General features: G+C 43.6%; 1 protein-coding gene across 1 annotated transcript in view; it reads right to left on the reverse strand.

Moving 5' to 3' along the window:
- LOC109870713 (melanophilin) overlaps positions 1 to 16,156 on the reverse strand; it is a 120,357-nt gene that overhangs the window by 25,640 nt on the left and 78,561 nt on the right. Inside the window, exons 10-11 of the mRNA XM_020461325.2 lie at positions 7,969 to 8,052; positions 5,867 to 6,151 (exon numbers count right to left, since the gene is read on the reverse strand). Of these exons, the coding sequence (XP_020316914.1) occupies positions 5,867 to 6,151; positions 7,969 to 8,052 (369 nt within the window). The remainder of the gene's footprint in view (positions 1 to 5,866; positions 6,152 to 7,968; positions 8,053 to 16,156) is intronic.

Here is a 16,156-nt window from a genome sequence, read left to right on the forward strand (position 1 = left end):
TCGACCTGTCAGGAAGTCTAGGAGCCAGTTGCACAGGGAGGGGTTCAGACGGAACATTTTCAGCTGGATCTTCACAACTAGCTAACTAGCTAACCGCAACCCCGGATGATTACTCCTGGCTAGCGTTTCCACCCACTTAGCTTGAAGCTAGCCCGGCCAGAGCTCCTGTGCTAACACCGAAGCATACTCCTGGGCTACAATATCCGGACCCACGACCGGTCTATCGATGTCACCGCATGAAGAGGAATAAACAGACTCACCCCATCGCGACGCCCCCCAAAGGCTAATTTTCTAGCCCTTGCTATCTCCTTGCTTGCTAATTCGGCCTGCTAACTGCTAGCTTGTTTAGCCCCGGTCCGCTAACTGCTACCTTGTTTAGCCCCGGCCTACTAACTGTTAGCTTGTTAGCACAGGCCTGCTAACCGTCTGAATCGCCGCGCCCCAAACACTCACTGGACCCATATTTACTTTCAATCTCTTTTCGATTTTTTATTTGTTTATACCTTCCGGCAACCTACCTCACCCAATGTGATACGGAATCGCTATTATTTTTAAATTTTTAGAACACACTCAAGAACCTCCAGAAGCTAATCAGCTAACTAGCTACAAGCTATTTAGTCATTGTTAGCCACTGCTAGCGGCTTTTACCTTTTACCTTCTGCACAGCCGGACAGTTAAAAAAAAAACTGGATAACACTCGCCAGTCCAGCTTCCCTGCCCCATCCACCACTGCCCCCTGGACACTGATCACTTGGCTACATAGCTGATGCATGCTGGACTGTCCATTAATCACGGTACTCCATTCTGCTTGTTTATGTTTTATCTGTCGGCCCCAGCCGCACTCAGGCTCTGTGTGTAGTTAATCCGACCCTCCCTGCCTAGTCAACGCCATTTTACCTGCTGTTGTTGTGCTAGCTGATTAGCTGTTGTTGTCTCACCTACTGTTTTAGTTACTGTTTTAGCTAGCTCTCCCAATTCAACTCCTGTGATTACTGTATGCTTCGCTGTATGACTCTCTCAAATGTCAATATGCCTTGTATACTGTTGTTCAGGTTAGTTATCATTGTTTTAGTTTACAATGGAGCCCCTAGTTCCACTCTTCATACCCCTGATACCTCCTATGTCCCACCTCCCACACATGCGGTGACCTCACCCATTACAACCAGCATGTCCAGAGATACAACCTCTCTCATCATCACCCAGTGCCTGGGCTTACCTCCGCTGTACCCGCACCCCACCATACCCCTGTCTACGCATTATGCCCTGAATATATTCTACCATGCCCAGAAATCTGCTCCTTTTATTCTCTGTCCCCAACGCTCTAGGCGACCAGTTTTGATAGCCTTTAGCCGCACCCTCATACTACTCCTCCTCTGTTCCGCGGGTGATGTGGAGGTAAACCCAGGCCCTGCATGTACCCAGGCACCCTCATTTGTTGACTTCTGTGATCGAAAAAGCCTTGATTTCATGCATGTCAACATCAGAAAACTCCTCGCTAAGTTTGTTTTACTCACTGCTTTAGCACACTCGGCTAACACTGATGTCCTTGCCGTGTCTGAGATTTCCATACCCAACTATAACATTTTCCGTCAAGATAGAACTGCCAAAGGGGGAGGAGTTGCAGTCTACTGCAGAGATAGCCAGAGGTAGATAATGTCATACTTTCCAGGTCAATACCCAAACAGTTCGAACTACTAATTTTGAAAATTACTCTCTCCAGAAATAAGTCTCTCACTGTTGCCGCCTGCTACCGACCCCCCTCAGCTCCCAGCTGTGCCCTGGACACCATTTGGGAATTGATCGCCCCCCATCTAGCTTCAGAGTTTGTTTTGTTAGGTGACCTAAACTGGGATATGCTTAACACCCCGGCAGTCCTACAATCTAAGCTAGATGCCCTCAATCTCACACAAATCATCAAGGAACCCACCAGGTACAACCCTAAATCTGTAAACAAGGGCACCCTCATAGACGTCATCCTGACCAACTGGCCCTCCAAATACACCTCCGCTGTCTTCAACCAGGATCTCAGCGATCACTGCCTCATTGCCTGTATCCGCTACGGAGCCGCAGTCAAACGACCACCCCTCATCACTGTCAAACGCTCCCTAAAACACTTCTGTGAGCAGGCCTTTCTAATCGACCTGGCCCGGGTATCCTGGAAGGACATTGACCTCAACCCGTCAGTTGAGGATGCCTGTTCATTCTTTAAAAGTAACTTCCTCACCATTTTAGATAAGCATGCTCCGTTCAAAAAATGCAGAACTAAGAACAGATATAGCCCTTGGTTCACTCCAGACCTGACTGCCCTCGACCAGCACAAAAACATCCTGTGGCGGACTGCAATAGCATCGAATAGTCCCCGCGATATGCAACTGTTCAGGGAAGTCAGGAACCAATACACGCAGTCAGTCAGGAAAGCTAAGGCCAGCTTCTTCAGGCAGAAGTTTGCATCCTGTAGCTCCAACTCCAAAAAGTTCTGGGACACTGTGAAGTCCATGGAGAACAAGAGCACCTCCTCCCAGCTGCCCACTGCACTGAGGCTAGGTAACACGGTCACCACCGATAAATCCATGATTATCGAAAACTTCAACAAGCATTTCTCAACGGCTGGCCATGCCTTCCGCCTGGCTACTCCAACCTCGGCCAACAGCTCCGCCCCCCCCCCCCCGCAGCTACTCGCCCAAGCCTCTCCAGGTTCTCCTCTACCCAAATCCAGATAGCAGATGTTCTGAAAGAGCTGCAAAACCTGGACCCGTACAAATCAGCTGTGCTTGACAATCTGGACCCTCTATTTCTGAAACTATCCGCCGCCATTGTCGCAACCCCTATTACCAGCCTGTTCAACCTCTCTTTCATATCGTCTGAGATCCCCAAGGATTGGAAAGCTGCCGCAGTCATCCCCCTCTTCAAAGGGGGAGACACCCTGGACCAAAACTGTTACAGACCTATATCCATCCTGCCCTGCCTATCTAAGGTCTTCGAAAGCCAAGTCAACAAACAGGTCACTGACCATCTCGAATCCCACCGTACCTTCTCCGCTGTGCAATCTGGTTTCCGAGCCGGTCACGGGTGCACCTCAGCCACGCTCAAGATACTAAACGATATCATACCCGCCATCGATAAAAGTCAGTACTGTGCAGCCGTCTTCATCGACCTTGCCAAGGCTTTCGACTCTGTCAATCACCATATTCTTATCGGCAGACTCAGTAGCCTCGGTTTTTCGGATGACTGCCTTGCCTGGTTCACCAATTACTTTGCAGACAGAGTTCAGTGTGTCAAATCGGAGGGCATGCTGTCCTGTCCTCTGGCAGTCTCTATGGGGGTGCCACAGGGTTCAATCCTCGGGCCAACTCTTTTCTCTGTATATATCAATGATGTTGCTCTTGCTGCGGGCGATTCCCTGATCCACCTCTACGCAGACGACACCATTCTATATACTTCCGGCCCGTCCTTGGACACTGTGCTATCTAACCTCCAAACGAGCTTCAATGCCATACAACACTCCTTCCGTGGCCTCCAACTGCTCTTAAACGCTAGTAAAACCAAATGCATGCTTTTCAACCGTTCGCTGCCTGCACCCGCACGCCCGACTAGCATCACCACCCTGGATGGTTCCGACCTACAATAGTACCTAGGTGTCTGGCTAGACTGCAAACTCTCCTTCCAGACTCATATCAAACATCTCCAATCTAAAATTAAATCTAGAGTCGGCTTTCTATTCCGCAACAAAGCCTCCTTCACTCACGCCGCCAAACTTACCCTAGTAAAACTGACTATCCTACCGATCCTCGACTTCGGCGATGTCATATACAAATTTGCTTCCAACACTCTACTCAGCAAACTGGATGCAGTTTATCACAGTGCCATCCGTTTTGTCACTAAAGCACCTTATACCACCCACCACTGCGACTTGTATGCTCTAGTCGGCCTGCCCTCGCTACATATTCGTCGCCAGACCCACTGCCTCCAGGTCATCTACAAGTCCATGCTAGGTAAAGCTCCGCCTTATCTCAGTTCACTGGTCACGATGGCAACACCCATCCGTAGCACGCGCTCCAGCAGGTGTATCTCACTGATCATCCCTAAAGCCAACACCTCATTTGGCCGCCTTTCGTTCCAGTTCTCTGCTGCCTGTGACTGGAACGAATTGCAAAAATCGCTGAAGTTGGAGACTTATCTCCCTCACCAACTTCCAACATCTGCTATCTGAGCAGCTAAACGATCGCTGCAGCTGTACATAGTCTATCGGTAAATAGCCCACCCATTTTTACCTACCTCATCCCCATACTGTTTTTATTTATTTACTTTTCTGCTCTTTTGCACACCAATATCTCTACCTGTACATGACCATCTGATCATTTATCACTCCAGTGTTAATCTGCAAAATTGTAATTATTCACCTACCTCCTCATGCCTTTTGCACACAATGTATATAGACTCCCCTTTTTTTCCTACTGTGTTATTGACTTGTTAATTGTTTACTCCATGTGGAACTCTGTGTTGTCTGTTCACACTGCTATGCTTTATCGTGGCCAGGTCGCAGTTGCAAATGAGAACTTGTTCTCAACTAGCCTACCTGGTTAAATAAAGGTGAAATAAAAAAATAAATAAAAAAAGACCCAGGGCCCTGAGGTTAGAGATGAGCTTGGAGGGCACTATGTAGTTGAAAGCTGAGCTGTAGTCAATGAACAGCATTATTACATAGATATTTCTCTTGTCCAGGTGGTATAGGGCAGTGTGCAGTGCAATGGCAATTGCGTCGTCCGTGAATCTGTTGAGGCGGTATGCAAATTGTAGTGGGTCTAGGGTGTAGGGTGTAAGGTGGAGGTAATATGATCCTTAACTAGCATCTCAACACACTTAATTGTATTTATTTATTTAACCTTTATTTCACTAGGCAAGTCAGTTAAGAACAAATTCTTATTTTCATTGACGGCCTAGGAACAGTGGGTTAACTGCTTTGTTCAGGGGCAGAACAACATATTTTAACCTTTAACCTTTAACCTTGATGACAGAAGTGAGTGCTATGGATCGATAGTCATTTATTTAAGTTACCTTCACTTTCTTGGGTACAGGAACAATGGTGGACATTTTTAAGCAATGGGGGCAACAGACTTAGATATGGAGAGATTGAATATGTCCGTTAACACTCCAGCCAACTAGTCTGCAGATGCTCTGAGGACGCAGCATGGGATGCCGTTTGGGCCGGCTGCCTTGAGTGGGTTAACGCTTAAATGTCTTTCTCACGTCGGCCACAGAGATCCGGCACACAAGGTCCTCGTGAACGGAGGGGCCCACGTTGGCGGTTCATTGTTGTTTTCCTCAAAGCGGGCAAAGAAGGTGTTTAGCTTGTCCGGGAGAGAGGAGTTGGTGTCCGCGACATGGCTGGCTTTCCCTTTATAATCTGTGATTGTCTGGAGTCCCTGCCACATGAGTCTTATGTCTGAGCCATTGGATTGCGAATCCTCTTTGTCTCTGTACTGTCGCTTTGCTTCTGAATGCCTTATGGAAGTCATAGCTGGTCTGTTTGTACATGTACATGTCCTACCTGTAGCAAATGATTATTTTTCTATTCACTTACTGGCTAAGAGAAACTGCGCTATTAGACTTGCTCACCAAAGGCTACAGGTGGATAAGACAAATTCTAAGACATGAAAGAGACTTCATTCATCCTGAAAAATGTATCTATCCAGCATAGTGTGTTACACATAGCACGAAATAATATGATGAGTAACCTTGCTTGAGACCTAAAGATTTGCGTTAGCTCCCTGAGCTATTACCTTAGCCCGTCGAGCTAAAGCTAACAATCTTGTGGCCCACAGATGACTGAGGGCAAACCCAGGCGGTCACCCTTGCGTTTCTCTACCTGTACTTCAGAGGGCTCCTGCAGTTCATCGATGGGTGGGCTGATCATGATGCCCGGTCTAGAGGAGGGTCTGGAGAGGGACCCGGATGGGCTCACGTCCCCCCTAAGGCGCCTCCCCCACCCTGGGCTCTCCTTAGGGGATGGGGGCCTCTTGGGTTCATCCTCCTCCGAGGACAGACCCTTGTCACTGATGTTGCCCGTCAGCTGGTCCAGCTTCTGCCTCAGCTGCAGTTCCTCCAGGTCCACCTCTTCCCACTGGGGCAGGGGAGAAGTACAAGACTGGCCCTAGGAAAACACAGAATGGGGAGAAATGAGTCATCACTTATAAATATGGTTATTTTGTTTGTTTAATTTCATTAATGTCTGTCCCCTCATCCCCTCATCCCCACGATGAGGGGATGAGGGGACAGAGGATCCGAGGATCCGAGGACCTGTCTCCGTCTATTAGTACGTTCGTCACATGTGATATCTCAGACAGCACTGACCAATTTTGACGGCATTTGGGTGAATGATGCGTCTGAACATAGAGATCCGGCATTTACAAAATTACACTGATTGGCCAGATGATGGCTCTATAACAAGTGATTGAAAATGCTCACTTTGAAAGGTCACGCCTCTCACCCCGTTTTACCTAAAGTCGTGAAATTTGGTACGTAGGTCCCTCTCCTGTCACAACAGCTTCAATGCGCGTTTTTAATTGGATTTATTTGGGGATAGATTTTGGGATAAATTCTTGGCATAGATTGTACAACTGGACCTAAACCATGCCAGGAAAATGCACCCCACACCATAACATATACTTTGTATCACTCATTTACTCAAGTGATTTTATTTTATTTTGGCAGTTACTGGTATGCCTACAGTCGGAAAGGCAGCAGTTTGGGCAGCATGCGTGCCAAATATTCAGAATGCTTTTGGAACCTCTTACTCCCGCAATGTGACTGTTAAACTCATGGGTACACTAGCAATGGCTGCAAGTCCTGACTTGAATGCGAACTGTCATCTATGGATTATATTTTTATGTTTTTTTTTAACCTTTAACTTTCCCCCCCCTCAAAACAAAGTCCCTGGGCGCTGCATCATTCGTGTGGCACGACATGGTTACAGTTGCCTTGTTTGAAGTTGCTCTACTTGCTATACCAGTCAAAAACTCATCTATATATTTTTGTTTAGAGTTGAGCATCGCAAATAATTCAATAATAATAGAAAAAGAAGCAGAGACACAAAAGTAATTAAATGTAATCCAGTCTGACAGAGCAATGGACTACACAAACTTACTGTATGAACCCCCTTTATTAATACAATAAAATCCTGCTTTTAAAGGTGAAGACACTGTTACCATAACAATAGTACAAACTAAAAGTCTTAAATAAATCATAGCAAATATTTTTGACTTTTCTTTTGTCAAGGAAAATTGAATTTATCAGAGGGTTGCTGAACAGATAGACTACTGTAATAACTACATAAACATAGGCCTACTGCAGATTTATTATTTTACAAACAATTCTTGACAGATGTTTATAGGGATGAATAATATTCTATAGTTGTGTAACCAGAAGCCAACATTTTTCAAATGTCCAAATGTTTTCTTGACTTTGTACGGGAGATGCTTTACAGATGCTTTGTAGATCCTGCTTTCACAAAAATGTTAACTGAACGATAATTAATGTAATAGCGCATTAGCCACAAAAAGGCAAAGCATGATTTGTTTTGGAAGCAAAAAAGAATGAGCAATCAAGCTCAAAGCCTGCCTTGTTTATAGTGAAGTTTTTTGAATTTAACTTAATACACATTTTCAAAGGTCTGCTGGTTTTCCCCTGGCAACTGACGGCTTGGACACGAGGTCTCGGAAGTGTCGATGCAAAAATGATCTCAGACTTGCGTGACAAACCATTAATCATAAGATTTTATTGTATATGGCTCCTCTTCTCTCATTAACAAAGGGTTAGAGTGAACCTGCTTTCAGGTATAACATTCATGAGACAAAAGAGCTTTTGAGCATACCAATAAGTGAAAAACATAGAGCTTTAGAACCGACTGGTGTAGAGCACTGTCCCAAAAATTCTGTTATTTGTACAGTCTCTAGGGGTAAGGCCCTTTACCTGGTCATAGGGGGATGTCACTTTCTGTTCCAGACGGTTCAGTAGTTTCTCAATGACTGACATGCGTCTGTTCAGCTCAGTTATCTGCAGCAGAGAGACACACACAGAGACAAGGGAGGAAAGGAGAGACAGAAAGACAAAATACCCATTGTGACTGTATGGTATGTGTTGTAGTGTAAAACCCTGCACTGTGTATAAAATTAAAGCACAAGCTTCAGCCATGGGTTGTGGGTCATTCCAAACATGCTGAGCTTGAGCTTAATGTACCAATCCAGTTGTGAACAAGGGAACAGAGACTTTTGTCTCAAATACCAGTAACCTTGAATCTATGATACTAGAACATAGAACACCCCTTGACTTATTCCACATTTTGTTGTGTTACAGTCTGATTTAAAAATGGATTACATTTAGATTTTGTGTCACTGGCCTACACACAATATCCCATAATGTCAAAGTAGAATTATGCTGTTTGAAATTTGTACAAATTAATAGAAATTGAAAAACTGAAATGTCTTGAGTCAATAATTATTCAACCCCTTTTGTACAGCAAGCCTAAATAAGTTCAGGAATAAAAATGTGATTTACAAATCACATAATGAGTTGCATTGCCTCACTATGTGGGCAATAATTAATGTTCAACATTATTTTTTAATGACTACCTCATCTCTGTACCCCACACATAGAATTATATGTTAGGTCCCTCAGTCAAGCAGTGAATTTCATTCACAGATTCAACCACAAAGACCAGGGAGGTTTTCCAATGGCTCGCAAAGAAGGGCACCTATTGAGAGAATGCCAAGAGTGTGCAAAGCTGTCTTAAAAGCAAAGAGTGGCTACTTTGAATCAATATAAATATAAAATATATTTGGATTTTAACCGTTTTTTTTTGTGTTATTTCATAGTTTTGATGTCTTCACTATTATTATACAATGTAGAAGATAGTAAATAACTTTGACTGGTACTGTGTACGTATATATATATATATATATATATATATGTATATATAAAACATACATTGAATATCCCTTTGAGCATGGTGACGTTATTAATTACACTTTGGATCCAGTCACTAAAAAGACACAGCTGTTCTTCCTTACTCAGTTGTCGCTGAGGAAGGAAAACACTTTAAAACAGTTACAGAGTTGAATGGCTGTGATTGGAGAAAACTGGAGGATGGATCAACAACAGTGTAGTTACTCCACAATACTAAATGACAGAGTCAAAGCACATACAGAATAAAAATGTTCAAAAATATGCATCCTCTTTGCAACAAGGCACTAAAGAAAAACTGCAAAATATTAGGCAAAGAAATTAACTTGATGCCCTGAGTCCAAAGCATTGTTTTTTGGGCAAGTACAACTTTACATATTTTCAAGCATGGTGGTGGCTGCATCATGTTATGGGTATTCTTGTCATCAGCAAGGGAGTTTTTTGTTGTTGATAAAAAATAAATGGAATAGAGCTAAGCACAGGCAAAACCCTACTGAAAAAGCTGGTTCAGTCTGCTTTCCAACAGACACAGGGAGACAAAAATCACCTTTCAGCAGGACAATAAGCTAAAAACACAAGGTCCAATATACACTGTAGTTGCTTACCAAGATGACATTGAATGTTCCTTAGAGGCCTAGTTACATTTTTTACTTAAAATCTATGGCAAGATTTGAAAATGACTGTCTAGCAATGATCAACAACCAATTTGACAGAGCTTGAATAATGTTTTTAAGAATAATGTGCTACTATTATACAATCCAGGTGTGCAAAGCTCTTAAAGACTTACCCAGAAAGACTCACAACTGCCAATGGTGATTCTAACCTTTACTGACTCAGGTGTGTGAATACTTATGTAAATTTGATATTTCTGTATTTCATTTTCAATAAATTAGCAAACATTTCGAAATCTGTTTCCCTTTGTCATTATGGGGTATTGTGTGTAGAAGGGTGAGAAAAAATATAAAACATTTAATTCAAGCAGTAAAACAACAATGTGGGATTAATCTAGAGGTATGAATACATTCTGAAGGCACTGTATCTGAAGCAGTGGGTTCCCACCCAAACCAATAAATTCTGAAAAACACTTCCACAATTATTGAGAGGTCCAAAACTGCATTCCTTTCAATTTTAATAAATGGGTGCTATTTTGATCCACAATGCTATCTGCATTTTATGTATACTGAACAAAAATATAAAAGCAACATGCAACAATTTCCAAGATTTTACTGTTCATATAAGGAAAATCCATCCATAAGGAAAATCCATCTGTAATAAAGCCCACAAAAGGGCTTTATTACAGATGGAAATACTCCTGACCAAGTTGGAAGCACAGAATAATTTAGAATGTCATTGTATGCTGCAGAGTTAAGATTTCCCTTCACTGGAATTAAGGGGTCTAGCCCGAACCATGAAAAGCAGCCCCAGATCATTATACCTCCTCCAACAAACTTTACAGTTGGCACTATGCATTCGGGCAGGTAGCGTTCTCCTGGCATCCGCCAAACCCAGATTCATCCGTCGGACTGCCAGATATAAATCATGAGTCATCACTCCAGAGAATCGCTCCAGAGTCCATGGTGGCGATCTTTACACCACTCCAGCCGACACTTGGCATTGCGCATGGTGATGTTAGACTTGTGTGCGTTGCTTGGCCATGGAAGCCCATTTCATGAAGCTCCCGACAAACAGTTCTTGTGCTGAAGTTGCTTCCAGAGGCAGTTTGGAACTCGGTAGTGAGTGTTGCGACGGAGGACAGGCGATTTTTTATGTGCTTACGTGCTTCAGCACTCTGGGGTCCCGTTGTTGCTCCACTTCACAATAACAGCACTTACAGTTGAACGGGGCAGCTCCAGCAGGGCAGAAATTTGACAAACTGACCTGTTGGAAAGGTGGCATCCTATGACGGTGCTACGTCGAAAGTCACTGAGCTCTTCAGTAAGGTCATTCTACTGCCAATATTTGTCTATGGAGATTGCATGGTTGTGTGCTTGATTTTATACAGCTGTCAGCAACGGGTGTGGCTGAAATAGCCAAATCCACTAATTTGAAGGAGTGATCACATACTCTTGTGTATATTTAGTGTATCTACAGCACCAGTTTGATTGAATCCAGCTCTGAATTTGAAAACACAAGATGAATGCCTAGTCTAGCAGTACACAATAGACACATCATATGCCAGATGAGCTAACATAGACACTGAGAAAGGCTTGCCATTGGCTGCCGATAAGAGTTTGGAGACTGATGCATAGATTGATGTCATGGCTTCTTTTGATCTCTGACAAACACATGTTGCTCCGCTGTCTGCTCTGTGTTTGACTGAGCTGCTCTCTTCTTCTCAACATCTCCCTAACTGCCCTAGTGTTGCCCAGATATGAGACTAATTTAGCATGACACAGGATATCTCAATATTTTCTAAGGTGGGAATAAGAGAGTACAGCTGGGATTGAGAAGATAAAGCTCTTTGATATTGCGACAGACGACTGTCGTAATGCCTTTTTGTTTTGTTCTTTTCTCTGGCCTTATCCCCTCCTCAGTGATAGATGATCTGATCGTTTCTGGAAAAAACGATCAAAGACATGTTGTGTTATGTCTCCTATCTTCCGATAAATAACTCGATACAAGTAGTGAAATAAGCTATATTTATGTTGTGGAGAGGACATTGATTGATTGATTCAATGATAAACTGACCAACTAATTAGTTGAGTGTTTTTGCTTGATTGACAGACATAAACATGACCATGTCAATAATTGTACATGTACAGTGCCTATCATAAGTATTCACCTCCCTTGGATTCTGTCACATTTTGTTGCATTAAAAGTGGGAATTAAAAGGATTTCATTGATTTTTGTTTTTGGTCATTGATCCACACAAAATACTCCATAATGTCAAAGTGAAAAGAAAATTGTATGGTCCCTCAGTCAAATAGTGAATTTTAAGCACAGATTCAACAACAAAGACCATGGAGTTTTTCAAATGCCTCGGTAAGAACTGTTACGTTCTCTAAAGACAAATCTAAATGTTGTCGCCCAACAGAAAAAATAACTAACAAAGGAGTCACCTTGACACCCACCATGGATGCCCACTAGATTTGCTTTAGAAAAGACAAACTAAAGGAAAACCCCACATGAACTGAGGATAGTGAGTAAGAAAGAACAAACTATGAATATAGACCAACTAAACAGGGGTAAACGCCAGATTCAGGCTTTGATTGGCTATGTAAATTGAAAGAGCTGTAGCTCGCAACTCAGCTAATGTGAGGTGTAGCTCTCCCAACATCTCCTTTCCAAATGAAATCTGCATGTCGTGGGCGAACCTATGCCGCCCCACTTATTGTGCAGTGTTTTCACTTTGAAGGAAAACAAGGGGGGTTGAGCCATGAGCTGCTTTGGGCTGACCTTCTGGGCAAGGTGTGTCTTTGCGCTAATCAAATCAAATTGTATTTGTCACATGCGCAGAATACAAAAAGTGTAGACCTTACAGTGAAATGCTTACTTACAAGCCCTTAACCAACAATGCAGTTTTAAAGAATAACAAACAAATAATTAAAGAACAGCAGTAAATAACAATAGCGTAGCTATATACAGGTGGTACCGGTACAGAGTCAATATGCAGGGGCACCGGTGTCGAAGTATTTGAGGTAATATGTACAAGTAGGTAGAGTTATTAAAGTTTTTTATTTTACCTTTATTTAACCAGGCAAGTCAGTTAAGAACAAATTCTTATTTTCAATGACGGCCTAGGAACAGTGGGTTAACTGCCTGTTCAGGGGCAGAATGACAGATTTGTACCTTGTCAGCTCAGGGGTTTGAACTTGCAACCTTCCGGTTACTAGTCCAAGGCTCTAACCACTAGGCTACCCTGCCGCCCCAAGTGACTATGCGTAGATAATAACAGAGAGTAGCAGCAGCGTAGAGGGGGTGTGCAATGCAAATAGTCTGGGTAGCCATTTGATTAGATGTTCAGCAGTCTTATGCTTGCCGTGCGGTACCAGAGAGAACAGTCTATGACTAGGGTGGCTGGAGTCTTTGACAATTTTTATGGCCTTACTCTGACACCGCCTGGTAGAGGTCCTGGATGGCAGGAAGCTTGGACCCAGTGATGTACTGGGTCGTACGCTCTACCCTTCATAGTGCCTTGCGGTCAGAGGCCGAGCAGTTGCCATAACAGGAAGTGATGCAACCCGTCAGGATGCTCTTGATGGTCCAGCTGTAGAACGTTTTGAGGATCTGAGGACCCATGCCAAATCTTTTCAGTCTCCTGAGGGGGAATAGGTTTTGTCGTGCCCTCTTCACGACTGTCTTGGTGTGCTTGGACCATGTTAGTTGGTTGGTGATGTGGACACCAAGGAACTTGAAGCTCTCAACCTGCTCCACTACAGCCCCATGGATGAGAATGGGGGCGTGCGTGCTCGGTCCTCCTTTTCTTGTAGTCCACAATCATCTCCTTTGTCTTGATCGCATTGAGGGAGAGGTTGTTGTCCTTATACCACATGGTCAGGTCTCTGACCTCCTCGCTATAGGCTTTCTCATCGTTGTCGGTGATCAGGACTACCACTGTTGTGTCATCGGCAAACTTAATGACGGTGTTGGAGTCGTGCCTGGGTGAACAAGAAGTACAGGAGGGGAGTGAGCACGCACCCCTGAATGGCCCCCGTGTTGAGGATCAGCGTGGCCGATGTGTTGTTACCTACCCTTATCACCTGGGCGTAGCTCGTCAGGAAGTCCAGGATCCAGTTGTAGAGAGAGGTGTTTAGTCCCAGGGTCCTTAGCTTAGTGATGAGGTGTGAAAGGGCAGTGTGGAGTGCAAAAGAGATTACATCATCTGTGGATCTTTTGAGGTGGTATGCAAATTGGAGTGGGTCTAGGATTTCTGGGATAATGGTGTTGATGTGAGCCATGACCAGCCTTTCAAAGCATTTCATGGCTACAGACGTGAGTGCTACGTGTCAGTAGTCATTTAGGCAGGTTACCTTAGTGTTCTTGGGCACTCGAATGACCCTGCTGGAGAGGAAGTGAAAGTCACTTGCAACCTTATGTTACAGCCACCAGACACAAACAGAGCAGACGAAGCCAACAAGCATCATTCTCTGTTCTTGGATCTGAGTCAACTCGACCCCAAAAGAGAAAAAGAAACGAGAATGACTGCTCATGACCTATCCATAAACCGGAAAAACATTGTTATGCATTTTTAAAGGTGGAAGAGTGATGCCAAAATGGCCACGTTCTCACAGTTCAGTTTTTAGCCTGCTAGCTACGTTAGTTGCTAACCTTAGTGTGTTTAATGTTCAGCTAGCTAACAAGTCTACTTAGCTAGCTAACTTCTGTATTCTGACTGTTTTGTATTCAAATGAATCCAACAATAGCATCATGTAGCTACACTGCATAAACCCCACAAGATGCACAATGCTTTATTTCAACTAGCTAAAGCTAAATATGCAGATTGCTGACATGATAGTGCATTTCCTTTGTAGATAATGCTAACTACCTAGGTGGTTGCAGCATTTTCAGCCCAGGACCACTCCAAAAATGAATCTAGCTATAAAATTCAGTATGGTAACATCACACAAACATATATTTCTCAGGGAGATACAGGTGGAGAAGGGTCTGATTTTGAGGGAACCTGAGGCTGTAGAAGTTGTGGTTGTGCAAACCCCAACACAAGAAATTCTCACAACCAACAAAAAGAAAACCCAATACAAAACTTTTTAAAACATTTTCTATTTTTCTATTATACTTATTCCCCCGGACGAGCCAATCCAAAACAAAACTTACATCTACAATACAGCAAAACGTGCAGCCAAACCAAAATGTGCACCAGGTCTACTTACTGGCAAAACACAGAACACAAAAATCATATTGACTGCCCACCCTCGAAAGAGGGTTGTCTTTACCACGGACACGCCGAACTTCATGGGAGAACTCCTGCAACATCAGACGCCAGTGAAAGGAGTCAGCGTTTTGTGGAACTAGTCTTTTGCAGGAATATGAGAGGATTGTGATCAGTATAGACAACTTGCAGAGTAGAAGCCGACACAAACCTCAAAGAACTGAAAAGCCAGGATCAAAGCGAACGGAGTAGTGTTTTTGATGGGAGGTTAACTTCTTTGAAAAGTACCCCACAGTGTGCTCAATTTCACTGTCTTGCTGTAGAAACACAGTACCTTCTCCTTAATTAATGGCATGTGTACAAAGAAAATGGAGAACGGCCATCTGGAGCAGTAAGCACCGGTGCGGAGACTAAAATGGCCTTCGTCTTCTAAAACACAGCTTGACAGTCTGAGCTTTGGTACTGGTCAAATCCGTAAGCGGGAAACAGCCTGTGCAAAGTTCTTTCAAAATGCCTGATAGTAGCCAGCCATCTCCAAGAATCGTCACAGTTCCTGGCGAGAAGTTGGCACAGGAAGGTTATTGATGGCCTCCACTTTTGCCATGACTGGTCAACTTTTCCTTGGCCCACCACTTTTCCTTGGTATTTTACTCTTTGACAGGTTAACTGTCAAGTTGGCAGACGCAAATAGTTCAAATCGGCTCCATAATATCCTGAAGGTGTTCTGGCCAGGTGGCAGTAAATACTACCACATCATGATACGAAGAACCAGTTTTCTGCCCATCCCTGTCTTTGGGCACTGGGGAAAAAGACTGCTGAAAACTTGTAGTTTGAGGTGACTTATCTGCATAGTTTTTTTGTGTAGGGATAATAAGTACTTGGTGCCTTGCTTGTGAAGGTAGTTGTATGTGTCAACACAAATTCATCTGCGAGAACTGTGCTCATTAATGTAGGTAGCAACTCTTTCTTGAAGGCAATTCTTGAACTACTAGAGCAGTATGAGTGTCTTTAATTCTTGACCTCTTGAGAAGCACCCCACCAAAAAGACATGCTTGTTCCTATGCAACAGTCTTTCAGCAATTTAGGGAACTGTTCTCTCAATGGGGTAAGAGCCTGAAAAGTGAGCTTGCCCCAGAACAGGCAACAAAAATGCGACTTCAGGCCATTCGATCATACAGGACTTTCATTTTCATTTGCGTCTTTTCCATACGATCACTGGCAAACTCAAAGGAGCGGTTCAATCTGTATTGAAAAGTGCTAATGTGCTCCAACGGACCTCTGACATAATGTCCAAACAAGCTAATTCGGATTGAAACTGAGACTCCTGAACATTCTCCAGAACTGCAAATAGCACTATGGCCACCCAAAGTG

This window comes from Oncorhynchus kisutch, linkage group LG26 (genome assembly GCF_002021735.2).
Source record: "Oncorhynchus kisutch isolate 150728-3 linkage group LG26, Okis_V2, whole genome shotgun sequence".
NCBI classification, from domain to species: Eukaryota; Metazoa; Chordata; class Actinopteri; order Salmoniformes; family Salmonidae; genus Oncorhynchus; species Oncorhynchus kisutch.